Source organism: Tiliqua scincoides, chromosome 2 (genome assembly GCF_035046505.1).
Source record: "Tiliqua scincoides isolate rTilSci1 chromosome 2, rTilSci1.hap2, whole genome shotgun sequence".
NCBI classification, from domain to species: domain Eukaryota; kingdom Metazoa; phylum Chordata; class Lepidosauria; order Squamata; family Scincidae; genus Tiliqua; species Tiliqua scincoides.
Genome location: NC_089822.1, coordinates 192381095 through 192407803, shown reverse-complemented (window position 1 = coordinate 192407803; position 26709 = coordinate 192381095). Strand labels below are relative to the sequence as shown.

The 26709-nt window shown below is 41.8% G+C and overlaps 1 protein-coding gene across 1 annotated transcript in view; it reads left to right on the top strand.

Annotated features, from left to right (window-relative positions):
• Nucleotides 1–26709, top strand: part of RNF130 (ring finger protein 130) — a 54776-nt gene that overhangs the window by 16198 nt on the left and 11869 nt on the right. The window contains exons 3-7 of the mRNA XM_066614934.1: nt 3200–3450; nt 14241–14312; nt 17080–17162; nt 23629–23725; nt 26079–26283. Of these exons, the coding sequence (XP_066471031.1) occupies nt 3200–3450; nt 14241–14312; nt 17080–17162; nt 23629–23725; nt 26079–26283 (708 nt within the window). The remainder of the gene's footprint in view (nt 1–3199; nt 3451–14240; nt 14313–17079; nt 17163–23628; nt 23726–26078; nt 26284–26709) is intronic.

Sequence of the window (26709 nt, the reverse complement as noted above, 5' to 3'; positions counted from 1 at the left end):
TACTGGCTAGATGTACCAATAGTGAGGTTTTTTTAAGACTGGTAGTACATGAAGTTCTTCACGAAAGCATGTGCAGAAAAGTGTTGAATCTTATTTGTTCTCAGTCTTGACTTCTAAACTGCGTATGTTGGCATTCTCTGAGATGTAATGCAGGTTTCCACTATTCTGCTTGTCATCCATACCATGGTGAGGATAATGATAGGAGCACTTTGTTTCCTCTCTAATTTGGAATTGAGAAAGGCAATGGAACTGTGGGGAAGACCCTAATCTGCACCAAGCTGGAGACATAGACAGAGGTTGACTGGTGGTGTTGTCACCAAAACAAACAGCAGCCTTTCCCTCTATTTGTGCATCTATTGCTAAAAACTTAAGGGCAAACTAGACAAGCTGCAGAAGATCTTTCACCAGTTTTCTCTTTTTTTTTTTGCAAGCAGCTGTATACTCCTCCCCCTCCCATTGAGTTTTCTCAGACTTGATCCTGCAAGGCATGTAGCTGTGTGAAGATAAGGAAGGCATGTGGCAGGAGTGTTTTGCCCTCCTCCCCCCACCACCTCAGCACTGTAACCCCAATCCAGTTGGGAATGGGAGTCAGCTGATTTAAAGAAAAGATAGAAATGTCAGGGCATTTGAATACCAGGAGATTCTCTTGTAGATTTCCTGCTGCTCATCTAGCTTAACCTAGCCCTTTATTTGCATCCTAGGGTCTTCCTCATGAAGTACTTTATCAATTACTTTTGAACAAACAACTTTTATATGTTAATGGTTAAGTTTTCTGTGTATTTAAAAGATGTGTAAGTCAGGCCACGCAATCCAAACTTACCCCTGAGCTGGCACATGTCCCTTGTGGTGGCTTCTGAGTGTAAAGCATGTTTGCAATTATTCTGGAGCAGACTAAGCCAGCACAAAGATGTGTGCTGGCCTAGCTGCTCTGGACCTGTGCCCGGATAGGATAAGTTTTAGCCAGCTGGGGCAGGCCAGCACAGGGAGTAGGAGATGGTGGCTGCAGGGTGTAATTGAGGCAGGGATGAATCTTTAGGGGACAGGAGGCAGATGAGGCCCAGGAGGGGAGTGGGTCTGCCCATAGCAGTGCAGACCAGATACTGACCCTTGTCCCCACCTGATCAGTGTTACATGGGTCACTTGGATTTGCACCCACGAAATTGTGGATACAGATCCAAATAGCCCCATAGGGCTGGTTTACGTGCAAAATGTGGTGAGGGGAATACAATCCCCTTACTCCTAGTTGCGCTCCAGCCCACACCTACCTTGTGCTGGATACAGCTCAGGCAACTTGGGCTGCCTGTTCCAGCACAAGTTAGGATTGTGCCCTAAATGGTGCATCCTGTTGCTTTGTCAGTTTTATAAAATTTGTATCTGATCATAAGAACTGCATTTCTGGGTCAAACCAACCAGCAGTGGCCAACTAAATGAGCTGGTGCAATTATAGCTCATAAGCAAGTGATGACACAACCATCCTGTGTTTATTCCTGAGATCTGGGTGATAGAGGTCTAATCTCTGAAACTGCACTTTCCATTTTTCTTCATCCTTTCTCAGTAGGTAAGAGGTTCCATGGTAATTTTAGTTATCATTTTCCCATAACTTCTCCAGTGTAGTCTCTTTGAAATGGGTATAGTATTTTAAACAGTGCACTGTAGATGTGTTTATTGCTATTATAGCTGTGTTCAGTTGGCTTCCCTCTGCCATTGTTTTTCACAGCCATAGCAAATTGGAATGATACTTCCAGTGAACTTTATACAATGAACTCAAGTTCTTTTTCTGGAAAACAGTGAGCCCAAATCAAAAAGCTATCGTTATACTCTTTGTTGGTTAGTAATTTTTCAGTACTAAGGCTCTGTGACTATAGGTTGGACCTTGTTATCCACAGGGAACCCAAATCCCTTGTGGATACTAAAATTTGCGGATACTGAGATCTGTGGGTGTGCCCACAGAGGATATCCAGACATGACCAGAAGTGCCATCTGTTCATGTGTGGAGGTGTTCTGAGGCACGTGGAAGCCAGGCGCTGCCTGTGCACCTCAGAAGGCCCCTGACAGGCATTTCCGGTTTCTTGGCAAGAAGCCTCTGAGAGAATTCTTCCAGAGGCCTCCAAGAGGCACTCTGAGTACCTCTCAGAGGTCAGACATGACCAGAAGGCACTTAAGGCACTTCTGGTCACATCCAGAGATCCTCTGAGGGCCTTCCAGATGTGGGTTCAGAACCCACTGTGGGTCAAATCTGCAGGTTTGGAATCCATTGATAAGGAGGACCCTTTGCATGAAACATCACTGTATTATGTAGTTTCAGAAGATGCTTAAGCCAAGGAACATATTTTCTTTTAATTTACTTTTATGGGTGGCATAGACTAGATCAACCTCGCCTTATAACCTGGAATATTTTGAAGCTCCTGACTTCTTCTAGTCTAAGAACTGTGCTAAGATGCTGTGTTTAGGCAGGAAAATGGTTATGTTTTGTTACTTGGTAGATATCACAGAGATTAGTTACCACATATGTCCTTCCACCCAGTCTTATCTGGGGCTTATGGTAGCAAATCTCATGATCTCCCACTGTAAGTTCCAAACTGACAGTGTGAAAACCGCACTGCTATCATGTGTGCCAAGGCTGGCAGCAGAAACAACCAGAAACCTGTGCGCATTGGAGTGGCTCACAGGTGTCATGTTGGAGCAGGTAGAGCAGGGGCAGAGAGCGGGCTGGACAGGGGGTAGTTTGGGGTGGGAGGGTGAAGATCTTGGCAGCAGCCAGGTACGTGAAGGTTCTACCCACTTTTCCCCGCCTGAGCCACCCCCTGAGTCTCATTGGACCTACACCAGCTAAATACTTTTATTTACCTCTCTAGTCCATCTGGTCTCACCCCCATAGCATGATTCATGTACTCCGTCAGCGGCGCTGCATGCTGTGGGCTGGTGGGGAATAGAATTGGGCCTTAAGCAACTTGTTGAGGTGCCTGTTAGAGCTGTATGTACTTGTGAAATTCTGATTCTTGCCTAATATCTCCTAAAATTTCTGGCTGCTGATAAAATTGAATTGTTTTATTTTCCTTAAACACACACATTTGGAGACCAATTTCATTGGTGTTACGTAACAGTTTGTTTAGATGTATGGCTAAACATGGCTTTTTAATAAGTATACATGTTTCAGCTGTCAGTGATTTTACTCTTTTTCTGCTTATTCCTTTGGTAGGAACTGGAGACATTGTGACTGTCATGATCACAGAAACAAAGGTTAAAGAGATCCTGAGTTACTTAGAAAAAAACATCTCTCTCATTATTGCGATAGCAGTTGGAACTCGCCAGTCTAACAAACCCAGTGGTCGTAACTCTCTTGTCTTCGTATCAATATTATTTATAGTGTTGATGATAATTTCTTCAGCATGGTTAATATTTTACTTCATCCAGAAGATCAGATATACAAGTGCACGAGATCGAAACCAGGTAACTGTCCTTGGATTCTTTACATTAAAAAAAGAAAAATAAGTTGAAACAGCAATATAAAGAATTGTGACATAGTAACATTCTGATAGTAATAATATTGCTTTTGTTGGATAGAAGGTTTTGATGAAAAGCCCTAACTGAATTCTTATTGTATCAAAAAGGCAATTTGAATGGAATTGCACTGAATAGTCACCCTTTTTTCCTGTGTAGTAAAAGTACTATGTTCTGGTAGGGAGAAAATATTTTCCCCAGGTTTTGTTATGTGTAACAGACTTGTTTTGAGCCTGTTTTCCCAATCTCTTTTTTGCCATTTTTAAAAAGAATTGACCAGCCCTAGCTGGAGAGTAACTGGCCAACCTCACCCCAGCACTGTCTTTTCTAGTGGCTGTCTGCTGGTATTCCTTTGCATCTTTTTAGATTGTGAGCCCTTTTGGGACAGGGAGCCATTTAGTTATTTGATTTTTCTCTGTAAACCACTTTGTGAACTTTTCATTGAAAAGCGGTATATAAATACTGTTGTTGTTGTTGTTGTTGTCTGTAGAGTGAATTATGTCACTATGATAGGCAGTTGACTGTAGGTTTATGTCACTTTGGGAATCTCTTGCTCTTTCAAATGTCAAGCACATTTGCCATCTTTATGGAACCCCCCCCCCCAAAAAAAAACCCCCACTGAAGCACAGGAGGTATTTTCAAGACAGATTTGTTAACAAATTAGTTTGTTCATGTAGTTGTTCCATTTTGCAGACTCTCTTAAAATTGCCTTAAGTTTCTAGAAAGATCAGAACTTTGAGTAAAGTGACATCTTTAAAGTGCTTCTGTTACTGTTTTCGAATGACATAGTCAACCTTCAGCTGTCTGGAAAACTTTGTTAGGAAGCAGGTGTAGTCTGTTCATCTTTATAAGGCATAGTTTGCCATTAATTGTATTTCATATTGTATGTTGAATATACATATGTTGGCACTGAAAATTGTATTTTTATGTGCAGTTACAGAACAGAGAGAGCAGTCTACTTTTTCTAAAACATGTTCTTTAACAGACTTGGGAAGTTTTTCAGTCTGTAATCTCTGTGTGAAGAACTTTGGTCTTTTCCCCTAATCACTTCACGAGTGTGGCTGGAACAAATTTAAAAATGTGGCACTAAATTTCCTTATGACTTGGAAAAACCAAGAACGAATTAGTGTGAATATCATTATCTTCTAAATCAGCCATTTTCAACCACTGTACTGTGGCACACTGGTGTGCTGCGAGTGGCCCACAGGTGTGCCACAGGAATTTGAGGGAAGGTCATTTATTAGTAGGGCCAATAGGGATGTGAGGCCCCCTCTAGCAGCATGGTGTGCCTTGTCAATTGTCAAAAACCTGATGGTGTGCCTTGACAAATTTAGTGCCTTGTCAGTGTGCTGTGAGATGAAAAAGGTTGAAAATTGCTGTTCTAAAAAAAATTATGCTTTTTATTCCTATTATAGTGAGATAATTAATTTATCAACATTTATAATGGATATTATAGGATTTGGTTGTTCAACTGATTTTGGGACTACTCCCACAAGCATCCCATTTCTGTTTGAATGTAAGCAGTTGTAAGCATACTTAATGTCAGTATGCTGATCTTCCAGTTCTATATGGAATATTAAAACAGAAGAGACTGCTGTCAAAAAGTGAGTGTTGTTTCCTTTCGACAGCTAAGATAGTGGAACAGGTATTGCCAAGACCAACAGGCAAACTCCCATTGAGACTTGTTGTTCTAATAGATATATCCACATCCAGGATCCAAATAAAATGAGGGTTCAGGTAGTTAAATTTTTCCATTAGTTACTATGGACACTTGGAGCCTACTCCTGTGCAGATTTACTTAGAAGCAACTGCCAAGGAGTTTGGTGGGGGTTATTTCCAAGTACATGGTGCATAGAATTGCAGGCTTACTGGGTGTGCTATTGAAGAGTTAGTGATGTGATAAAGTGTAATTGAATATCCAAATATATTGCTATTCCTTATGTATTATGTTATAGGACTGTTTATTTTGAGAGTTTTTAAATCTAAAAATATGAGGTTTTTTCTGTTTCTGCATGATGATGCTAATATTGATATATTTTTCCCAAGCATAGATAAATTTCTGTTTCATAAACACGTCAGAGTACTGCTTACATATTTATGAAGTTTTGTGTAGCTGTTGGGGAATATTCTGAAATAAACACCCAGACGTAAATCTCAAAATGATGCAATTGATCAGTGCTTCTTAAACTTGTTAGCACCAGGTCCCGCTTTTTAGAATGGCAATCTGTATGGACCCACCACAAGTGATGTCATTAACCTGGAAGTGATGTCATGCCTGGAAGTTACATCATCAATTTAAGCTTCAAAGCTAAGCTGTGATCAGCTTAGTCCCATTACTCAGTGTGCTTATACTGTTATTTTGCATAGCTCAGAATTAAAACATTCCAGCTTGGAAGTCAAAGCAAAACAAAGACTTGGACCTTCTCCATCCACACAGTCTTCTTCTCTTTCCAGTTTCTCATCTTCCCACCTGTTCAGGGCAAAGCATCATTCCTCTTTCCCATCAGGAGCCTGCCCTGCACAGCATCTTTGTACCCTGTATTTTCATCTCTGTATTCTCAATGGCAGGTGAACTAGATATTGCGTGACCCACCAGAAATTGGCTCACAAACATCTTAGTAACTCCCAACCCACAGTTTGAGAAATGCTGCAATAGATAATTGACATGTGGGAGCTCAAATATCTTTGGTTTTTGAAAGGAGCAAAGACCTAGCATATGAGGTACTAACATAACATATTATCAAGTTTCTAATGTCTCTGTACTTAAAAACATATTAAATTCTTTTGAGTTGTAACTATATCTGATACTTGTGATTATATCTTCTGTATATAGTAGCTTTGTTAACCTGGCTTTGTCACCATTCTGTGTAATACAAATGGAGCAGCAGTTACTAGGCATACTTTCTGAAAAGGCACTTCTGATAATTGTTTGATTCAGCAAGATCTTGAGTAGGTTATGCTAGCTTATTCACAGTTTGTTGCTCCATTAGTTTCCGGCCTAAAGGAAAGCTTTTTTTCTATTTATAATATATGTTGTGGATTTTTTTTTCTCCAGTAGTTTTGGAGGCAGTTATTAAGGCATTCTCTTCTCTTCTCTGTTTTATGACCTGTATCTTTACCATGCTTGATTACTGCTTACTTTTCAAACTTAAAAAGAACATTTTTTTAACATTTCATTAACAATTTTGTGATAGTGGCAATTGAAAACATAGCATATATACAACTTATTTGACTGGGAAACATTCCTGTATGTTAGGTATTTTCTCCTTTCAAAAACCCATCCTTCAGTGAAGTTGCTTTGTGTGTAAAAGAGTTATGACCTTTATTTCATTAGAAATTGACAAAGCAAGAGAAACTTGATAAAATTTTTATGTGATTTAAAAAGCTTAGCTAATTAATTTCTTTTGAAAAGGTAGCAACAGCTACAGCACAGTTGGAAAAGCTTAGCTATTGCAAAGGGGGAAACAGCCGAAAGTGTTAGGATAACTGCTCATTTTAGGTGCGCTGTTGACTTCAAACTGCTGTGTGGAAGCAGCCTTCTACTGCTTTAAAACTGGAGCCTTTTTTGATACATTCATCATGCTTTTCACAGATCATATGATTCTGGAATCGAAAGAGGAATGTAGGAGTAAAGTCTAGATATGCACTTGCATCTCATAACTAGCAAGTAGTTCTGCATTGTTTCTTTGTGTGATCACAAAGTTTTATTGAACTTGTTGGCTGTTACTGATCTGAAGATGCGGTTCAAGCAATCACTTTTGAACTTCTGCGGTGTCTGAGGGTAGGGGAAATGGGGGAAACTGGCAATATTAGGCAGTATCCCTCATCCAGTCTTTTAAACTGTGGTTCCCAAACTTTAGGAGCCTGAGGACCACTGAGACAAAAATTGGAATTGACACGGATCACCTGTAGCCTGGGCCTCCAAATGGAATTTTATCAGGGGTTACAATATCTCTTTTGGGCCCCTTCCCAAAGGGGGCAAAGATGAGGTAAAACAGAGTCAGGGAGGATGGCTACTGGGGGTAGGCAGGACAGGGGTCGGGAGGGGGTCAAACAGGGCATGGGAAGAGTTGCAATAGCTGAAATAGCTTGGGCCTCTTCAGCCTAGAAAAGAGGCGCCTGAGGGGGACATGATTGAGACATACAAAATTATGCAGGGGAAGGATAGCGAGATGCTCTTTACACTCTCAAATAACACCAGAACCAGGGGACATCCACTAAAATTGAGAGTTGGGAGGGTTAGGACAGACAAAAGAAAATATTTCTTTACTCAGCGTGTGATTGGTCTGTGGAACTCTGCTGCAGCATGTGGTGACGGCATCTGGCCTGGACGCCTTTAAAAGGAGATTGGACAAGTTTCTGGAGGAAAAATCCATTACAGGTTACAAGTCATGATGTGTATGTGTAACCTCCTGATTTTAGAAATGGGCGATGTCAGAATGCCAGATGCAAAGGAGGCACCAGGATGAGGTCTCTTGTTATCTGGTGTGCTCCCTGGGGCATTTGGTGGGCCGCTGTGAGATACAGGAAGCTGGACTAGATGGGCCTATAGCCTGATCCAGTGGGGCTGTTCTTCTTATGTTCTTAAATAGTCTTTGGAGCCCAGGTCTACCTACCCACACAGTGTCAGCAGCTAGATACAACAATTCAGAAAACCAAACACACTCCTAAGTCTCTAAAAAATTTTAAATATAGAAAATCATTGCAGAAAATTAGATCATCATATTTAGACTCACACTAAAATGGGAAGTGTCCTGTGTGGCCTATGTGGACCAAATCCTACTTCTGTAGCAACTGTAGTTCACAACTGTGTCCTTGATACATTCCTTCATGGTAAACAGATCCAAAAGCCAAAGAGCTACTGTAGCAGGCCAGTTTCCTCCCAGATTTGACAGTGTTCAGGAGTGCCATGTGTGCATTCCTTGACCCAGCACATATGGTTTGCAGTAACCACAGTCACAGTACACCCAACATCACATGTGGGCAGCAAGTCCAGGTGAGATTGGAAAATATAAGATCCCAGAAAATTTCTGGGGGCTCTCCTTTTGCTTGTGGGCCCCTTTTTGACCCTGGACCCAGGAACAAATTGCCACCTGCAACCCCTCTCATGGGCCCTGCATGCAACCCTCACCTCTTCAAACAAAACATACAATTAAATTTGTAATAATAAGAGTTTTATTAGATGTATTATTTGTAGTGAAGATTTGTGGGTTGCTGCTTTTGCTGCTGGCTGTGGGTTGGTAATTTTCCACCCTTTTTGGTGGTCCGTGGGGAAGCATGTTGGAAGTGATCAAAGATAATTTTTTTCCCCTGAGACTTTGTGGACCACTTCTCAGGGTCTCTTGGACCACCAGTGGTCTCTGGATCACAGGTTGGGAATCAGTGCTTTTAAAAGTGTAATTGTGCTGTTACAAGTTCATCTATAGCTGCTGGAAAAAAATGTGAAGTCTAATTTTGGTCACAGGTCTTTGGAAATTAGACCTATGATGTTTTACTTGACCTTCTGCTGCTCTTTCTGATTATTTGGATTTTATTGTTTTGAAATGGCTCTTTAGCTGTTATATTGCTTTTCTTTTTCTGCAAATGTTGTAAGTTGCTTTGAGCCTTAGTTATAAACATTCTGTAATGAATATGGTTCTTTCCTCCCACTACAATTCATATACCGTATTTTTCGCTCCATAAGACGCACCTGACCATAAGACGCACCTAGTTTTTAGAGGAGAAAAACAAGGAAAAAAATATTCTGAACCAAATAGAGTAATAAAATATTTAATAAACTATAACAGAATAACATTTGAACCATGTAAAGTGAACAGCAGTCAACAGTGGCATTAAGGACCATTATCACTGTCATTAACAAATGGAGAGACTTAAAGGTTTGAGCACTCTAGTATTCTGGAAACACCAAGAACTCATCATCGCTAGAGTCAGAATTTATGAAGCTCACAAAAGCAGATGCACACAAATAGGGGATCACATTATCTTTCTGCTACAATGATGTTCTGCCAAATTCCAATCCACTGGGCCTCGTGCCCGCTTAAGGCTGATCAGTCCCCCTTGTGCAACTCACCAGTGCAGCAAGCAAAAATGAGTCCAGTTCCAGTCCACAGATGCCAAGTAAATCAGTCCCATCATTCAGAGTTACCAAATCAGAGTCCAGAGCCAATAAGCCAAATTACAGTCCAAGGTCAGGTTCCAGGTAGGTCAGTTAAATCCACCAGGGTATCCAAGTCCAGTCAGATTCCAAATTCAATAAATCCAGCCAGTCTCCTCTCCTACCTGCACTCCTTCAAAACCCACAAACCCTTTCTGCCTCTGGTACTCCTTATATCCCTGAGGACCCTATTGCCTTCCAGTGGCTGCACCTGTGCAGCACACTCTGCTGGATGCCCAGGCCTTACCCTTAAAGGGGCCACTGCTGACACCACATCTACCTCCTCACCAGATCTTCCTGGATTCCAATACAGGGGGGGGGGAGCAGATCTCTATACAGACCAGTGCAAAAACAGGGGAAAGGTGTGGGGGAGGTAAGATCTTTGTATAGGCATCACAGCAAGACCATTGCAAAACCCCTTGCACACAGAACCAACAGAAGGAAGTGGGGGGGGGGGTGCAGATCTCCATACATACCAGTGCAAAAGCAGGGAAAAAGTGTGGGGCAGATAAGATCTCTGTATAGGCATCACAGCAAGACCATTGCAAAACCCCTTGCACACAGAACCAACAGATGGAAGTGGGTGGGGTGCAGATCTCCATACATACCAGTGCAAAAGCAAGGGGAAAGTGTGGGGCAGGTAAGATCTCTGTATAGACATCACAGCAAGACCATTGCAAAACCCCTTGCACACAGAACCAACAGATGGAAGTGGGGGGGGGGGTGCAGATCTCCATACATACCAGTGCAAAAGCAGGGGAAAGGTAAGTCATCCCCAGTAGAGCCAATGGGGCTCACTCCCAGGGATGAGTGCACTGGAGAAAAGCCTGCCAGCGCCTCCTCTCCCAGGGAGGAGTCCGTCTCAGTCCCTGGGCTCCCTGGACTCACTCCCTAAGCTCGCTCCCTGGGCTCACAAGCCTGCCAGGGGCTCACTCCTAGGGATGCGTGGACAGGAGAGAAGCCCGCGATTGACTCATTTCGCCTGAGATGGACTGGTAGCTTGAGGGTCGACATAATGAGCACCCCTGCTCTAGGGGCTTGCTCAGCAAGACTGCCATCCCACCCAACCACCCCCGCTTTCCTGGGAATGAGCCCCAGTGACTCTGAGACTTACTTCTGAGTAGACACGTGGGCTTTCTCAGCGAGCCAGCCATCCCACCCACCCACCCCCCCTTTCCTGGGAGTGAGCCCCAGTGACTCTGAGACTTACTTCTGAGTAGACACGCGGGCTTGCTCAGCAAGACTGCCACCCCACCCACTCCGCTTTCCTGGGAAGCGGAGCCGAGCAGAGCGGGCAGGGGGCGGAGGTTTTTTTTTTTTTTTTTTTTTTTTTTTTTTTTTTTGCAGTATTCGCTCCATAAGACGCACACACTTTTCCCCCCACTTTTTTGGGGGGAAAAAGTGCGTCTTATAGAGCGAAAAATACGGTAATTGGACGGAGGTAGGGAGAATGAGCCTTTTGCTGAATGGATATGGTTCAGAGCAGACACAGGACAGACCTACTTAGTGTTTTGCTGCTGAAACTCTGCTGTGATCTTCAGTGACTGGTTGAATCTTAGGGTGTTTAAGGATGTTTAAGTAAATATATATATTTACTGTACCGTAGTAACCATAGTGTGATACTAAAGTATTTTACTTCCAGTTAGGCTGCTACCTCCCTTTTCAATGACCTAGCTTGGCTTTGCCAATGCTAATGAGTTTCTTATCTTTTCCATATTTGTAGAGATGAGAAGTGAAATGGATGCTATATACCCCTGCTAATTGGGTAAATACCCCTGCTAATTGGGTAAGAGGCACTTTTTCAAGTGGGTGCTCCTTTTTTTAGCAGGGGGAGAGTAACTGGCCCACCTCACCCCAGCACTGTCTGTTCTAGTGGCTGTCTGCTGGTATTCATTTGCATCTTTTTAGATTGTGAGCCCTTTTGGGACAGGGAGCCATTTAGTTATTTGATTTTTCTCTGTAAACCGCTTTGTGAACTTTTAGTTGAAAAGCAGTATATAAATACTGTTAATAATAATATATAACTGTATAATAAATATATAAGAGAGGCTAGGGACATGTTTAGTTCAACGACTTCCTACTAAACTGCATGCTTCTGCTCCAATTTGTTGTCCTTAGGTTTTTAATACAAACCAGTGGACCACTAGTTGCACGTCCATGATCTCTCATTCGCCTTGTTTGTATGTTACTTTGAAATAGGAATGTTTGATTTCAGTATTTATTGCTTATGAACCTGGGAGCTGCAATTCATAAGAGCTTGTGAACTCAGTTTCTGGTGGATGAGCAGTAGTTTTTCTCCTGTTGCTATAATTATTGGCATGTCTGGCAAAGCTGCTACATGTCTTTCAGCACTCTCCTGTAATTCAACTGTATGTCAGAGGAGTGCTAGCCAGCAACACACCCTTATTGGCACTACACCCAAGAATGAGCAGCAAAATTATGTGGAATATGACCACTACAATACCACCTACAGAAAATCTTCTTGAGGAATGCTGGTGTGATAGTCATGCCACAAAATGAACACCATTTGAGTAGCGAGTTGGCGGGGGGGGGAGGAGAATAATGATGCTACGTATGGGGAGAAACTTCATGTGAACATGGAAATGGAGAGCTACCAATAACATGATGGCTGTTTGTCCAACAGTTCCATCTGCATGTCAGTCTGCTGTGCGGCTACTATGTCATTTTGCCCCTTCTTTCCTTCCAAGTGACTTGGAAGCGGTAGGGGTAGAGAATGCATGGTAATAATCTACGCTCAGTTTTGAAAGGCGTAAATAAAAAAAGAGGAAGTGGGTCAATGCTATATCAGGGGAGAGCAGAGAAGTGGGTAGAAGACTGAGGAGGCCTTCTAAAAATTGGGGACGTGGCCTGTTCAAAGTCTCCAGAATATGTCTCATCTAGAATCCCTAGCCCTGACTCCTATTCAGACTGTGCAGACCTAAGCCTCAAAACAAAATAGTGGTGGCAGCACCACTGTGACTCACCAGAGATTGTGTAATGATCCTCATCTGAAATCTGAACTACTTGTTGAAGACCTCTGGTATATTAGACTGGATATCAACCAAGAGTACCTCAGCAAAAATAATACCTAGTTCCTACCTTATCAGAAATTTCCATCCCACACTGATTTAGAAGAACTTGTTACAAAATATGTTTTGGAATCAAGTTGTTGCATGTACGGTGTTGTTAACTTAGTCTAATCCTATTCAACTTTCCAGTGCCATTGCAGCCCTGAGTCCCTTTGGGGAGAAAAGCGGGATAAAAATAAAGTATAAGAATAGAAATGCGAGCATCTGGAAGATAGAAAAACCTGAACTGATCCTCTTGTGACACCTACCTTACAGAGCTTCTTTTGGATTTGCAAGGAAACTGTAAAGCAGTGATTCCCAAACTGTGAGCTGTGGCTTCCCAGGGACCTGTGGAATCCAGCCAGGGAAGCTGCGGATTCCTTGTGAAAAACCAGTCTATACAATGTATATGATTGTAGCCCTAATGGGAAGCTGCAGCCAATGGCCCAGTAGGTCAAGGGAGCTGCTAGTCAAAGTGGTGTGAAGTATGGATTTAATGAACTTCAGTGAACATTGGAAAGCATCTTTTACTTCCACAGTCTGTTGAATTGTGGTCTATTGCATTTAGGATTCATTATATTTAATATGCAGACTTACATAAGTTGTAACAATTCTGTAAATCATTGCATATTCACATAGAAGGGTTAAGTTCTTTGAGATGGGAATTTAATACCCTTTTGAATTAAAAAATGTCTCTCTTGACAACACTGGCTAAAATATGGATGGCTACCTGGGGGTTGGATTGTGGGTGTGTAATGATGACACCAGTGAACCACTGGAAAATGCATCATTTCTTCAATCCAAAACAGATTTTAATGATCTTATAATGGTGGTAATGGTGGAAAGGTGGGATAAAATGTATTAAGTAATTGTGATTTCGCTGTGCTGACGATTTCTTTTGGGAAGGGAACATTTGTTTGTGGAGATACACCTTCGTGTTTATGAGGACCTGTCCTTAAAGTATATAAAGCACTGAAATATATCTAGCATAGATTAAGATACACTCAGAATTAAATCTCTTATGTATTCTGTCAAAGTTTAGAGATGCAGAAAAGATTAATGTGACCACATTCTATGAAAGACTTCTGGCTTTATCATCTTATTGGAAAGCTACTAAAAAACCAAGACTGATCCCTGGAAACATCTCTGTAAAGGCAGAACCCTTCAAAGAACTGAAAGCCTGATTACAATAGCTTAAAGCACACACAGAAAGTTAACTTGCTTTATCCCCATTGGATGAACCTAATCCTCCTCCTGTGGGGAATCCTGATTGTTGAAGCAAGGAAATGTGAGTTCACTCAGTTCTAAGCAACATGTCTGAGAAATCTGAATGAGCTGGCAGGTAGCCATTTTCCATTCTCTTAGAAGGCAAATAGTTTTGACATAATTTGCAGTTTAAGCATAGACATCTCTGCTTTTAATGAAAATGATTTTGGTGTTTATGGTCAAAGAGACTATAGTTTGGAAAATTACCCTAAGTTTTCTAACACCTCATCAATATATTTATTTTTATATAGCGTCGTCTTGGAGATGCTGCCAAGAAAGCTGTTGGAAAACTGACAACAAGGACTGTGAAGAAGGGTGATAAGGTATAATGATACCATCTAACTGTTAGCTATGTGTTGTATAAAGCAGTGTTGGCTTATAAGTAAATTAATCTAACTTCATCAGTGTAACCCAGTGTTATTTAAACTGTGAGGCGTGGCTCTTTAGGGTGGCACCAGGAACTCAAAGGGGAGGCTCGGGATGTCCCCTTGCAGTGATACAGTCACACCCCTGGGCAGAATACGAGCCCTTCTGCCCGTTGTCTGCGCTTTTTTTTAAAGCAGAAGGGAGTTGCTCAGCTGCAAGAGTGGTTGCTGCCGCCCCGCCCTCTTCCAAGCATGCTCGGCTTGTAGTCCTTAACCCTCGCTGATCCTTGTCCTAGTTCCCAGCCTGGGATCACTTCTCATCAAAGTGAAATCTCTCTTTTCAACGCCCTCCCTCTTCCACTGCCCCCTTTGGATCGCCAAACTTTCCTGCTTTCTTCCCCCTCCCCAAATAAAACACTTCCTATTTTACCAGTCATCAGGACTCTTAAAGTTGCTTCCATGCAGTTGGCAAAGGGGGAGGGGAGAGACAAGCACACACTTTACTTGGCCAGGAGCAGAAAAAGGGTACTGTTTTTAAAGTGATTTATTAATCTTGTTGTTTGACTGAAGAGGAAAGGCTATATTTTTTAAAGTGATGAATCTTGCTATTTGAAGGGAATACTTATCAGCCATTGATGAAGTGATTGCCAGCCCAGTCCTATCCACACTTTCCTGGGAGTAAGTCCCATTGACTCTAATGGGACTTACTTCTGATTAGACAGTCATAGGCTTGAGCTGTGCATCTCCTAGTATAGGAGACAAATCAGCTTCCTAACCAAACCCTTATCAGCTCTGATATATTTTCATGGTCTATTTTTGTTTTCCCCACCAGCTGCTGGAAAAATTTAATTTCATTAAATTAATAAAGGGTTAATCAATCCTATCTGAGAATGGGAGAAATGACTAGTTGGATTGGGGTCCACAGGGGTGTGTATGTGTGTAATGTTGGTCAGCCTGGTTGTTCACAAAGTTCATTTGATAAAACAATTATTTTGGTATGCTTACAAAGTTTAAAAAAATGAGTCCTCCTGGACCAGACAAAATCTACCTACTCCAGCATCCTGTCTCCAACAGTGATCAGCAGCCGATCATTTATAAAGCATGTATATTGCTGTATATTAATAATGTATTTTTAAGATCTGCATTTAATTAATGATCTGATTAATATAATTAATATTAATATAGTTAATATATATTTAATATTTAACATTATATTATAATAAATATTATATTATATTTAATATAGTTAATATTTCTGGCCACTTCCTGTTTAATGATGTCACTTCCAGCCCTCAGGAACATGATGGGGCGTCATGGCCAACAGCCATAGGGGTCAAGGGAGCCACTGGCTGGAAAAGTTTGAGTACCACTGGTGTAACCCATTAGGGTTCTCTGTATAAATTGCTGACTGTTTCTAGCACTGAAGTTGATAATTTTCTTGCAGCACTTTTGATATCTTTGTCTCTGCCTCACTGTTTCTATATTGGCTGAGGAGAAGAATGCATAAGCTTCATGTCTGCATGCAAATTTTACTTACAAAATACCTTTGATTCCTTCTAGAAGAAGAGCCTCTGGCACAGAGATGTCTAAAATGCATAAAGTAGAAAGAATAGTTGCAACGAGAAGTCTTGAGTTAAAGATAATACTCTATTCTGGACCTAATCATCATCTAGGAATAGCAGGAACTAGTGTGGAAAAGGAATGCAATAAAAGCTTGAAACAAAAGCAAGATGGGGGGGAGGAGTGGAAAGGTGAAAGAAGCCCCTGACACAACTCTCAAATAGTCCTGCTGTCATGTATTGTATTTGCTCAATATTAAGCAGTTAAGTTTTTATTTGAAGTTTTATTTTTTTAAATGTGCCATTTGTGTGGGAAGGAGTAGCAGCATTCTGTCCCACTGCCTTGGCATATGTCACATGCTGTCCTCTTGTATGAGATTTATTTATTTAACTATGTAAACTGTTTTGTGAACTACTTTTTATAAATACAGGTTGAGACTAATTATTCGTGTGGGTTCCTTCCAAGCACTCACATGGATAACAAAAAACGTACTATAGCAAATCAATTTAAAAAACAAAGTTTCTTTGCTCCAGTGATTTAAAAACAGCCTTGCTGACCTTTTGACTCTAAGGTAAGAGTCATTAAGAAGACAGTCCATCAGCGCTTTACTTCAACCACTCCCTTCACCAATGCAAATTGATCACCTTTCTTTCACATACTGGGGGAAGGGAGGGGTCCACAGGAGAACATAAGAACAGCCCCGCTGGATCAGGCCAAAGGCCCATCTAGTCCAGCTTCCTGTATCTCACAGCGGCCCACCAAATGCCCCAGAAGAGAAAAGGATTGATGGATTGTCAGCCTGCTGCCCCCCCCCCTCATTAAGCAGGCTATTGTTAAAGGACTGTTCAGTTTTTAAAACTGATTTTAAAGGGATGTATTTTTCCCCTTCTCCAGGGATCAGCACATTCCTTCTCATCTGCAGTGGCCATTCCTGTTGAGTCAAATCCATGTATAAAAAAATCTGTGTATAAATAGGCTGGACCTGTATTCATCACAATCATCATCAATGAGTTTTGACCATTATTTGTTAAAGAAAAAAAGTGTTAGACTTATTTCAATCCTGCTTTTCACAGCTGCCATATTCTTCACTCTTGGATTGCTCCTACTATCTCTTGTGGTTATTTAGTGCTAGTTTTTACTTGATTTTTCACTCTATTTTTTGTAGGAAACAGATCCCGACTTTGATCATTGTGCTGTCTGCATTGAGAGCTACAAACAGAATGATGTTGTCCGCATTCTGCCATGCAAGTATGTCAACTATTTCTTTTCCTTTTCAGATAATGTTTTATTCTTGACAATATATTGGGTATTCATCTATGTCTTTATAATTTTGGTTTTACTTTAAGAGATTAATACACATTTGCATTTTAGGTCCTTGGTGCTCATACAAACTTGCATCCATTAGGGTGTGAACATAAGAACATAAGAACAGCCCCACTGGATCAGGTCATAGGCCCATCTAGTCCAGCTTCCTGTATCTCACAGCGGCCCACCAAATGCCCCAGGGAGCACACCAGATAACAAGATACCTCATCCTGGTGCCCTCCCCTACATCTGGCATTCTGACATAACCCATTCCTAAAATCAGGAGGTTGCGCATACACATCATGGCTTGTACCCCATAATGGATTTTTCCTCCAGAAACTCGTCCAATCCCCTTTTAAAGGCGTCTAGGCTAGACGCCAGCACCACATCCTGTGGCAAGGAGTTCCACAGACCGACCACGCGCTGAGTAAAGAAATATTTTCTTTTGTCTGTCCTAACTTTCCCAACACTCAATTTTAGTGGATGTCCCCTGGTTCTGGTATTATGTGAGAGTGTAAAGAGCATCTCCCTATCCACTCTGTCCATCCCCTGCATAATTTTGTATGTCTCAATCATGTCCCCCCTCAAGCGTCTCTTTTCTAGGCTGAAGAGGCCCAAACGCCGTAGCCTTTCCTCATAAGGAAGGTGCCCCAGCCCCGTAATCATCTTAGTCGCTCTCTTTTGCATCTTTTCCATTTCCACTATGTCTTTTTTGAGATGCGGCGACCAGAACTGGACACAATACTCCAGGTGTGGCCTTACCATAGATTTGTACAACGGCATTATAATACTAGCCGTTTTGTTCTCAATACCCTTCCTAACGATCCCAAGCATAGAATTGGCCTTCTTCACTGCCGCCGCACATTGGGTCGACACTTTCATCGACCTGTCCACCACCACCCCAAGATCTCTCTCCTGATCTGTCACAGACAGCTCAGAACCCATCAGCCTATATCTAAAGTTTTGATTTTTTGCCCCAATGTGCATGACTTTACACTTACTGACATTGAAGCGCATCTGCCATTTTGCTGCCCATTCTGCCAGTCTGGAGAGATCCTTCTGGAGCTCCTCACAATCACTTCTGGTCTTTACCACTCGGAAAAGTTTGGTGTCGTCTGCAAACTTAGCCACTTCACTGCTCAACCCTGTCTCCAGGTCATTTATGAAGAGGTTGAAAAGCACCGGTCCCAGGACAGATCCTTGGGGCACACCGCTTTTCACCTCTCTCCATTGTGAAAATTGCCCATTGACACCCACTCTCTGCTTCCTGGCCTCCAACCAGTTCTCAATCCACGAGAGGACCTGTCCTCTAATTCCCTGACTGTGGAGTTTTTTCAGTAGCCTTTGGTGAGGGACCGTGTCAAACGCCTTCTGAAAGTCCAGATATATAATGTCCACAGGTTCTCCTGCATCCACATGCCTGTTGACCTTTTCAAAGAATTCTATAAGGTTCGTGAGGCAAGACTTACCCTTACAGAAGCCATGCTGTCTCTCCCTCAGCAAGGCCTGTTCATCTATGTGTTTTGCGATCCTATCTTTGATGAGGCATTCCACCATCTTACCCGGTATGGATGTTAGGCTGACCGGCCTATAGTTTCCCAGGTCCCCCCTCTTTCCCTTTTTAAAAATAGGCGTTACATTTGCTATCCTCCAATCTTCTGGCACCGTGGCCGTTTTGAGGGACAAGTTGCATACCTTAGTCAAGAGATCTGCAACTTCATTCTTCAATTCCTTAATAACCCTTGGGTGGATGCCATCAGGGCCCGGTGACTTATTGATCTTTAATTTATCAATGAGGTCTGAAACATCTTCTCTTTTAACCTCTATCTGACTTAACTCCTCGGTTAGGAGGGGCCGTTCGGGCAGCGGTATCTGCCCGAGGTCTTCTGCCGTGAAGACAGATGCAAAGAACTCATTTAATTTCTCTGCCATCTCTAAGTCTCCTTTTATCTCCCCTTTCCCTCCCTCACCATCCAGAGGGCCAACCGCTTCTCTGGCGGGTTTCCTGCTTCTAACATATTTGAAGAAGCTTTTATTATTCCCCTTAATGTTGCCGGCCATGCGTTCCTCATAGTCTCGCTTGGCCTCCAGTATCACCTTCTTACATTTCTTTTGCCACAGTTTATGTTCCTTTTTATTCTCCTCATTAGGGCAAGACTTCCATTTACAGAAGGAAGCTTCCTTGCCCTTCACAGCCTCTCTAACTTGGCTGGTTAGCCATGCGTGGTGGAACCATAACAAAAGGGCTAGACAAAATTGCACATTACATTAACCACATCCCATATTGTTAAAGGTTGCCTTTTACTTGTTTGTGACAGCTACAGATAGCCAGTCTAGACAGAGACCTCAGAGTCGTGCTGGAAGGTATTTAATTCTTTACATCTGGAACATTATTCCTGTGAAGCAATTATTTAATCCTTTATTAAATTCCTTTAATCCTTTATTAAATTATTCCTGTGAAGCAATTATTTAATCCTTAAAGTGCCATTATAGCAAATTATAATTTAGGATTAAATAGATTCTTTGGGGGTGTGATATTCAGGGAGAAAACCTCATAAATAAAGGGTTAAATGCCCTGTACCACTGCAGTTGTATCAATCAATATCTCAGCCCCATGCAGCTGCTACATGTAAGTAAAAGCAAGCCTTTAACATTATGTCACATGGTTAATGTAATATATAATTTGAGTCTTAGATAATTAGGGATTTATCAGGAATAGAAAATGGTGGTTTTCTATTGGTGGTACCAATAGAAAATGGTAGAAATTATTGAAGGCAAGTAGTTTGCCTATTATTACTATTATTATTATTAATTTCGTTATTTCTAGGAATACAAGGAGAAGTATGCAAAAGTTTGTTCATTAGGTGCGTCGGGCCATCATAAATACAACTCTCATTTGTTCAAATGTTTTTCAGGTAGCAAAATCCCTTTCCTTCTCTACTTTGTTTTTGCTGCCAGAAAAATTAGCTTTTCATAACTTTATAATTGATGGCTTACTGTGAACTAGAATTCTAGTTCTAGATTGCAGAACACACAGATCACAGAACACACAAGGCAGATCCTGAGGAAGTGAGCCAAACTACAGACTACAGTTGAAATCACCATGTGGAATAAAGAGTCAAAGAATTACTCATGTAAAGATTTACACATAGGGAATTGACAGAGATATAACTTGGTGGATGTAAATTCTCTGATGCATACTTTTTCTCTGCCCCATCAAACAGTACTTTCTCTGTTTAACTTGCACTCCATGCAAAACATCCCTGCCTGGCAAATGCATCAGCATTTACACACTGTGTTATGCTAATCCCCACCTACTAGCCTGGTTACTACAGCTTTTTCAGTCCAATAGCAGCCATTTTCCTATGGGTAAGCAGAGTTCATTCACTTAGCCTCAGTTTACAAATAGCTTTGTATTCAAAATGTCAAATGTTTGATTCTTTAGAGCAGTGTTTCCCAAATGGTGGGTCAGGACCCACCAGTGGGTTACAATCCAACTTTTGGTGTGTCATGAAAAGTTTTTGAAACAAACAAAACCTTTGCAAGCACCCTTGCCTGCAGAAGAAAAATGTCAGCTCGAATGTTATCTGTGGTATGAGGTAATCTTCATATCCTCAAATTAAAATGTCACATCTTTCTATTTTCTCTTGTAACTGGCTTGCTGTGGATCACATGTGAACCCACTTTCAGTTTTTTGTCTGGTCTTGAAGTCCCTAACTGCACATCTTGCTCTCCAGTTTTAGCTTTCCGGGTTTCCTGGAATGTCTGTAAAGGTTTGGAGGAACAGTCCTTGAACTTCATTTCTAGGAAGAGTGTAGCAAATTTCTACATGCACACACACTATATGTAAGGACTCTAGCAGCCTTAAGAGCATAGTACCCCTATTATTAATTAATTAATTAATTAATTAATTAATTAATTAATTAATTATTAATAATAAAATATCATTTCCTTTTAGATTTTTTTTGTCTAATGGGTCACAATAGATGGTCATTTTTAAAAGTGGGTTCCGGTGCTAGAAAGTTCAGGAAGCACTGCTTTAGGGGATTTGTAGAATGCTCAGTAATGCCATATTGCTAGCATGAGAAATATAGAAATTAGAAGCAGCAGAAAAACGGCTGAATTTTTCCAGCTGAAATGAACATAAAGCTTGTTCTAGTTTTATTCTTTTTTTGATTGTCTATGCAGTGAGAAATGTTTACCGTATACATCTGACATTTTTCAGGTATAACACTTTAAGGCAGCGATTCCCAAGCTTCTTGGGAGTTTGTGTCATGGGAGTTTGGGAACCAGGGTAAGTTGTTGTGGGGCAGGGGCAAAGGCAGCGACGTGATCCCCAGGTCATTCTGCCAGGGCAGAATGAGGTTTTTTTAAACTTCTGCCGCGCCGACCCCTGGGAGGTGTGTGGAGCCCTGCAAGCCCTCCACAGAGTTCCCCAAGCCTCAGTATGCATTAAAAAATGTGATCTGAAACCATTTCCAGTTTTGAGTTACTCATACTGAGGCTTGAGGGAGCTCTGTGGTGCGCTCTGCTGAGCTTCATGCACCTCCCAGTGGCCAGCGCTGCAGAGGTAAGTTTAAAAAAACTGGTTCAGCCCCAGCAGCAACACCATTCTGGGGATTGCATCACTGCCTTTGCTCTTCCCCCCATCCCTTAAGGGGGCAGAGATAGGGCTTCTCGGTCTGGGGGGTCGTGATGCCCCAGTTTGAGAAACTCTGCTTTAAGGGAGTAATAGAATACCTGAAAATTTCATGTCAGTAGGATGGGAAACAGAAATTACATACAGCAGATGAGTTACATGGCTTCAATGAGTTACATGGCTCATTGAAATTATGTTTCATGTCAGCAAGTTTTATGGTGCCTATAAATAGACAGACTCTCTTGTTTGTCAACATTATCAAAATATATCTCAATCCCACCTATTCCTAATCAACCAAAACAAGTTCATCTTTCATATTGTTTACAGTTGTGTTCCAGGTCATTCTGTCCTGAGCCATCATCTCTCTGGGGATGCACAGCTTTTCATGCACTTCCTCATTTCAGACTTTTCCTGAAAGCCAATCCAATTTAAGCAATTCTCACTTTCCATACCCATATTTATCAGAAATAGCTAGTTCCCTAATTAAGAGCCCAATCCTGGGCTTGCCGCACCGGCTCATCACCGGCGCACACTGTTGCAAACGTGCAGTAAGGCACATTTGTGAGGCTTACCGAGGCACCCAAGCTCCACCGCTCAGTGGTCGCATGGACCACCGAGTCGCAGTAAGGTAAGCTGGGGCGGGGAGGAGGCGTTCTGGGGAGAGAGGAGGTGGGTGGAGGGCGGGGGAGAGTGTGGGGAGGAGGCGAGGCGGGGGAAGGGAGCAGAAAGGAAGGGAGGCGGTATGGATTCTGAACGTTCGTGAGGTGCTTACTGCCTAACCCGAACACTTTTACCTCACTACCGACCTTTTGGTCAGCAGTGAATTGAGTAACCCCATTGTGGGGCTACTTCCCTTACCTGGTAGAAGGGGACAAAGTCACATTCTCCCGAGGCGCGTAGGATGCAGCTGCAGCCATTTTCTGTGCTGCCGAAGCTGCGCACCCTGGGAGCTCAGGATTGGGCTCTAAATCAACAATAAGATAATACTTGTCAAGACAGTTGGTTCCTTTATCAAAACAATAAGTAAAAAGCAATACTATAATCGTCTACATACTTATGTATATATTGTGGGCCCTCCTTATCCGCAGGGGTTTTATTCCAGATCTCCTCCCCCCATAAGGAATTCCTTGGATTCTGGGATCCACTCCCGAAGCTCGCACAGTTGCGAAAGTAGTCAAACTAGAGCAGATTCAGAGAAAATTATGTTGAGCCTGGAGAAGAAAAGACAGGTAGAGCTCTTCAAATACATGAAGGGCTGTCTCATGAAAGATGGCAAAGATTTGTTCTCTGCTGTTCCAGGGAGTAGGTCTAGATCTATTGGGCTTGAGCTGCAGGAGATTTTTGTTAAGTATTAGACTGAACAAAGCAGTTCCTTCAGTCTTGACTTTTTTGTTGCCCTTTCTCTGACTCTGGTCTTATGCCTATGTGTGTGCACACACGTGTGGTCTAAATTGCGTCCTAAGCAAATAATCAACTCTTGGGAAGACTTTCACAAATACTTTAACCTACCATAGTATACCATGGTTGGTAGCCTGCCCTACCAGGCTACATTAACTCAACCTGTAAGCCTTCTTCATTCCTCCATTCCTTTTAGTAAACACTTTTTCTTTCAGGAAGGGAATTGTGTCCACAGAAGTTATTTGTGAGATATGTGATGGGTGCATTTAAGGAAACCCAAGTGTTAGATTTGTATTCCTAACCATGTCTGATATTACAGCTTCTCCTGAACCTAATGATGACTTGTGGTTTACAACTAATCTTGCTTTTTAGGCATGTTTTTCACAAAACTTGTGTGGATCCATGGCTCAGTGAACACTGTACCTGCCCTATGTGTAAACTGAACATTTTGAAAGCCCTGGGAATTGTGGTGAGTCAAGACTTGCTTGAATACAAAGAATTACTGTCCAAACATCCAAACATTAGAAAACTCATGTAAAAAGAAAATAATTTCACAGTGCATTAGCACTCTACCTTGGTTGCTCAGTTTTATTATTCACTGCTTTTATGAAATTGGGTGACATTTTCCCAACTCTGCATTCTGAATTACGATCAGCGATGCAACAATATCACTTATGTCAGAGTCTAAACTGAGTTGTGGAAAATCTCATCCAGAGTTATCTGGCTTAATTATTATTCTCTGAATCTCTGGTCATATACTAAGTCCAGAATGAGCTAACCATTTATCTTGGGATAAGTGACAGGAATTAAACCTTAGATGATAACCTTTTATTTCATACCTGGTATGATCAAATAAATTTGTCCCACTTAAATATATTTTCAAAGCAAAATGCGTTTTATGAGAGAACAATCAATCTGGACTCTTTTTCCCTAATGGCTTGAAACGGGTCTCTGATTCAACCGGATAACTTTTGGGTCTTTGCAAAGGTTGCTTTTCAGGAGAACTCACAAAATGATATTAACTTGGGGTGAGCATGTACTGTGGGGGCATTACTGATGATTTCAAAATAAATCTTCTGTACTCATGTTAAAAAACAGAAGGCACACTACCGTTCAAACAAAGAGGCAACAAAGCATACGTATAGCTTCTTTCAAGTCAAGCACATCATGGGAGGAATCTGCTATTCTTCTTAGCTGTCCCAGTCAAAAGCACTCGGTCTCTTTTAGAAATACAGATCATGAACTGCAAGTAGACAGTTATTGTAACCTAATGGCTTTGTGCTGCAAATGACAGATAAAGATGTGCAGCTATATTGTGCCTTAATTAGCACATTGTGGATACGCAATATCCAAAGTTAGAAGACATTATTATTGGCTGTATAAGACACTTTTCCTGAGATCCCATTGCATCTTATCAACCTACATGTAGGGTTTAAATTTACAGAACTCTGAAGATTTAAGTGCTGTTTGCAGCAGCATCTGGTGTAGTAGAGCAAGTGTGGTAGAGTAGTTCATAGAAAGAGGCAGCTGCTGCTGAACAACAGCTCAGGTTGTAAAGGGGCCCTGTCCTTATGGATGCCACACAGCAGTAGCAGATACATGAGACAGTTCAAGTTAGGAGCAGGAGCAAAGCTCCTGACTTCATTATGGTATTGCATTTGAACCTATCCGCTGTGAGTTCAGAAATCCAGGTATATGCAAAAGTGTTTGCCTTCTCTATTATTTTGGGCTTGATATGATATTTATGGAAACACCATTCAAGTTGTTGTTCTCCCATGGAGAGGGAATTTGTGATGGATTCTGTGGGATACATTTGTTGGCTCCATTCTGCTTACTCGCTCACTCTTTTGCCTTCCAGAGGCAAATACTGGAAGTGAGGATAATTTCTCCCTGTGGATTCCAGTCACTGTGAGATACTTTCCCTGTGTGTTTGCCTCTGCAGATGAACAGGAGAGGAAACATCTGCATATGGTTACAGTTCATAGTCTGGCCATTGTCAGAACAGCATGCAATTTATTTAAATGGTTCAGCAATTTGCTTGTGTGGCTGCTGACCATCGCCCCTTACTTGCTGCTTAGCAGACAGCCTTCTCCTCTGCATTATGCTATCTCACTGGCCACTACTGATTGTCTTTCTTATAGATATTTTGTAATGCTTCTGACCAGTGTTCCCTCTAAGGTGTACAGCTGAGCACCTTCTTGTTGAGCTGAACACAGTGCAGAGCTTGGCAATCCAGACATTTGGTGATGATGCCACACTCAACATCTGGAAATGGCATCATGATGAGTTGTGGTTCCGCTCAGCTACTGGAGAGGTCTGTGCACTGGCGCATACCCCTTAGAGCAAGGGTGTCAAACATAAGGCCCGCAGAGGCTCTTTATCTGGACCTCGGACTCTCCCAGAACCACCATCAGCTGCTCGCAGCTACTGAGCTGTGCTGAGGTGTCATTGCTGAAAGGGTGGCCTGTGTGATAAATGGGCTCTCCCATATCTTGCAGATATGATCAGGATGTGCATACTTTCTGTCATTTGCAGCTAATGAGTCCTTAAGTGAGAAAAAGTGCTTATTTCTGTTCATGAGCCGTCTTGGGTGCCCTTTGGGGAGAAAGGCAGAGAATCAGTCAATAACACTTCATGCTTAATGACATCACTTCTGGCCCTCAGCAGGCATCATGAAGGCCCACTATATGAAACAAGTTTGGCACCCCTCCCTTAGTGGGAACGCTGATTCTGACATTTTGCTGTATTGGCTGAAGCATGCATAATTTTGCCAGCAGCCTAAGGAAATGAAATATGCTAATATGATGATACTTTATTTGCAGACAAATATGCCATGTGCTGACAATATGGCCTTTGACATGGAAAGGCTCACTAGAGGCCAGCTAGGCAACAGGAGATCAGTACTTGGTGACCTTGCCAGTGACAGCTCACTCAGCCTGGAGCCTTTGCGTACCTCTGGAATATCTCAATTTCCACAGGATGGGGAGCTTACTCCAAGATCAGGAGAGATCAACATTGCTGTAACTAGTAAGTGACATTTGGTATTAATTGGGTTTCCTATAGCTTTATTTCTGCTCTTCATTAACAGAAAAAAGACACACATAACAAATGCTTTATGGATTGTATATTTTAAATACAGTATAGTAATTAATATTCATTTTGCATAAGGTTGGACCAAAGAGGATCAAAATCCAGACATTGAATTGGAAACAGCATTTGCAGAATTTGGTTGTTAAAAATTGCTGCTTACCAATTAGTGAAATAAAACCTGCAAGGGAAATATTGGTTAAAAATAAAGGTGATTAAAACATTCATTTGACAGTTTTTCCCATTAGAGTGTGTTGTAAATCATAACAGCTAGATTTAGAAATTGAAGACACTAATCCAAATATATTTGTCATTTATTTCCTTATTCCTTTTGGGTTTGTTGCTGTCTGAGTATTGTCAGAACAG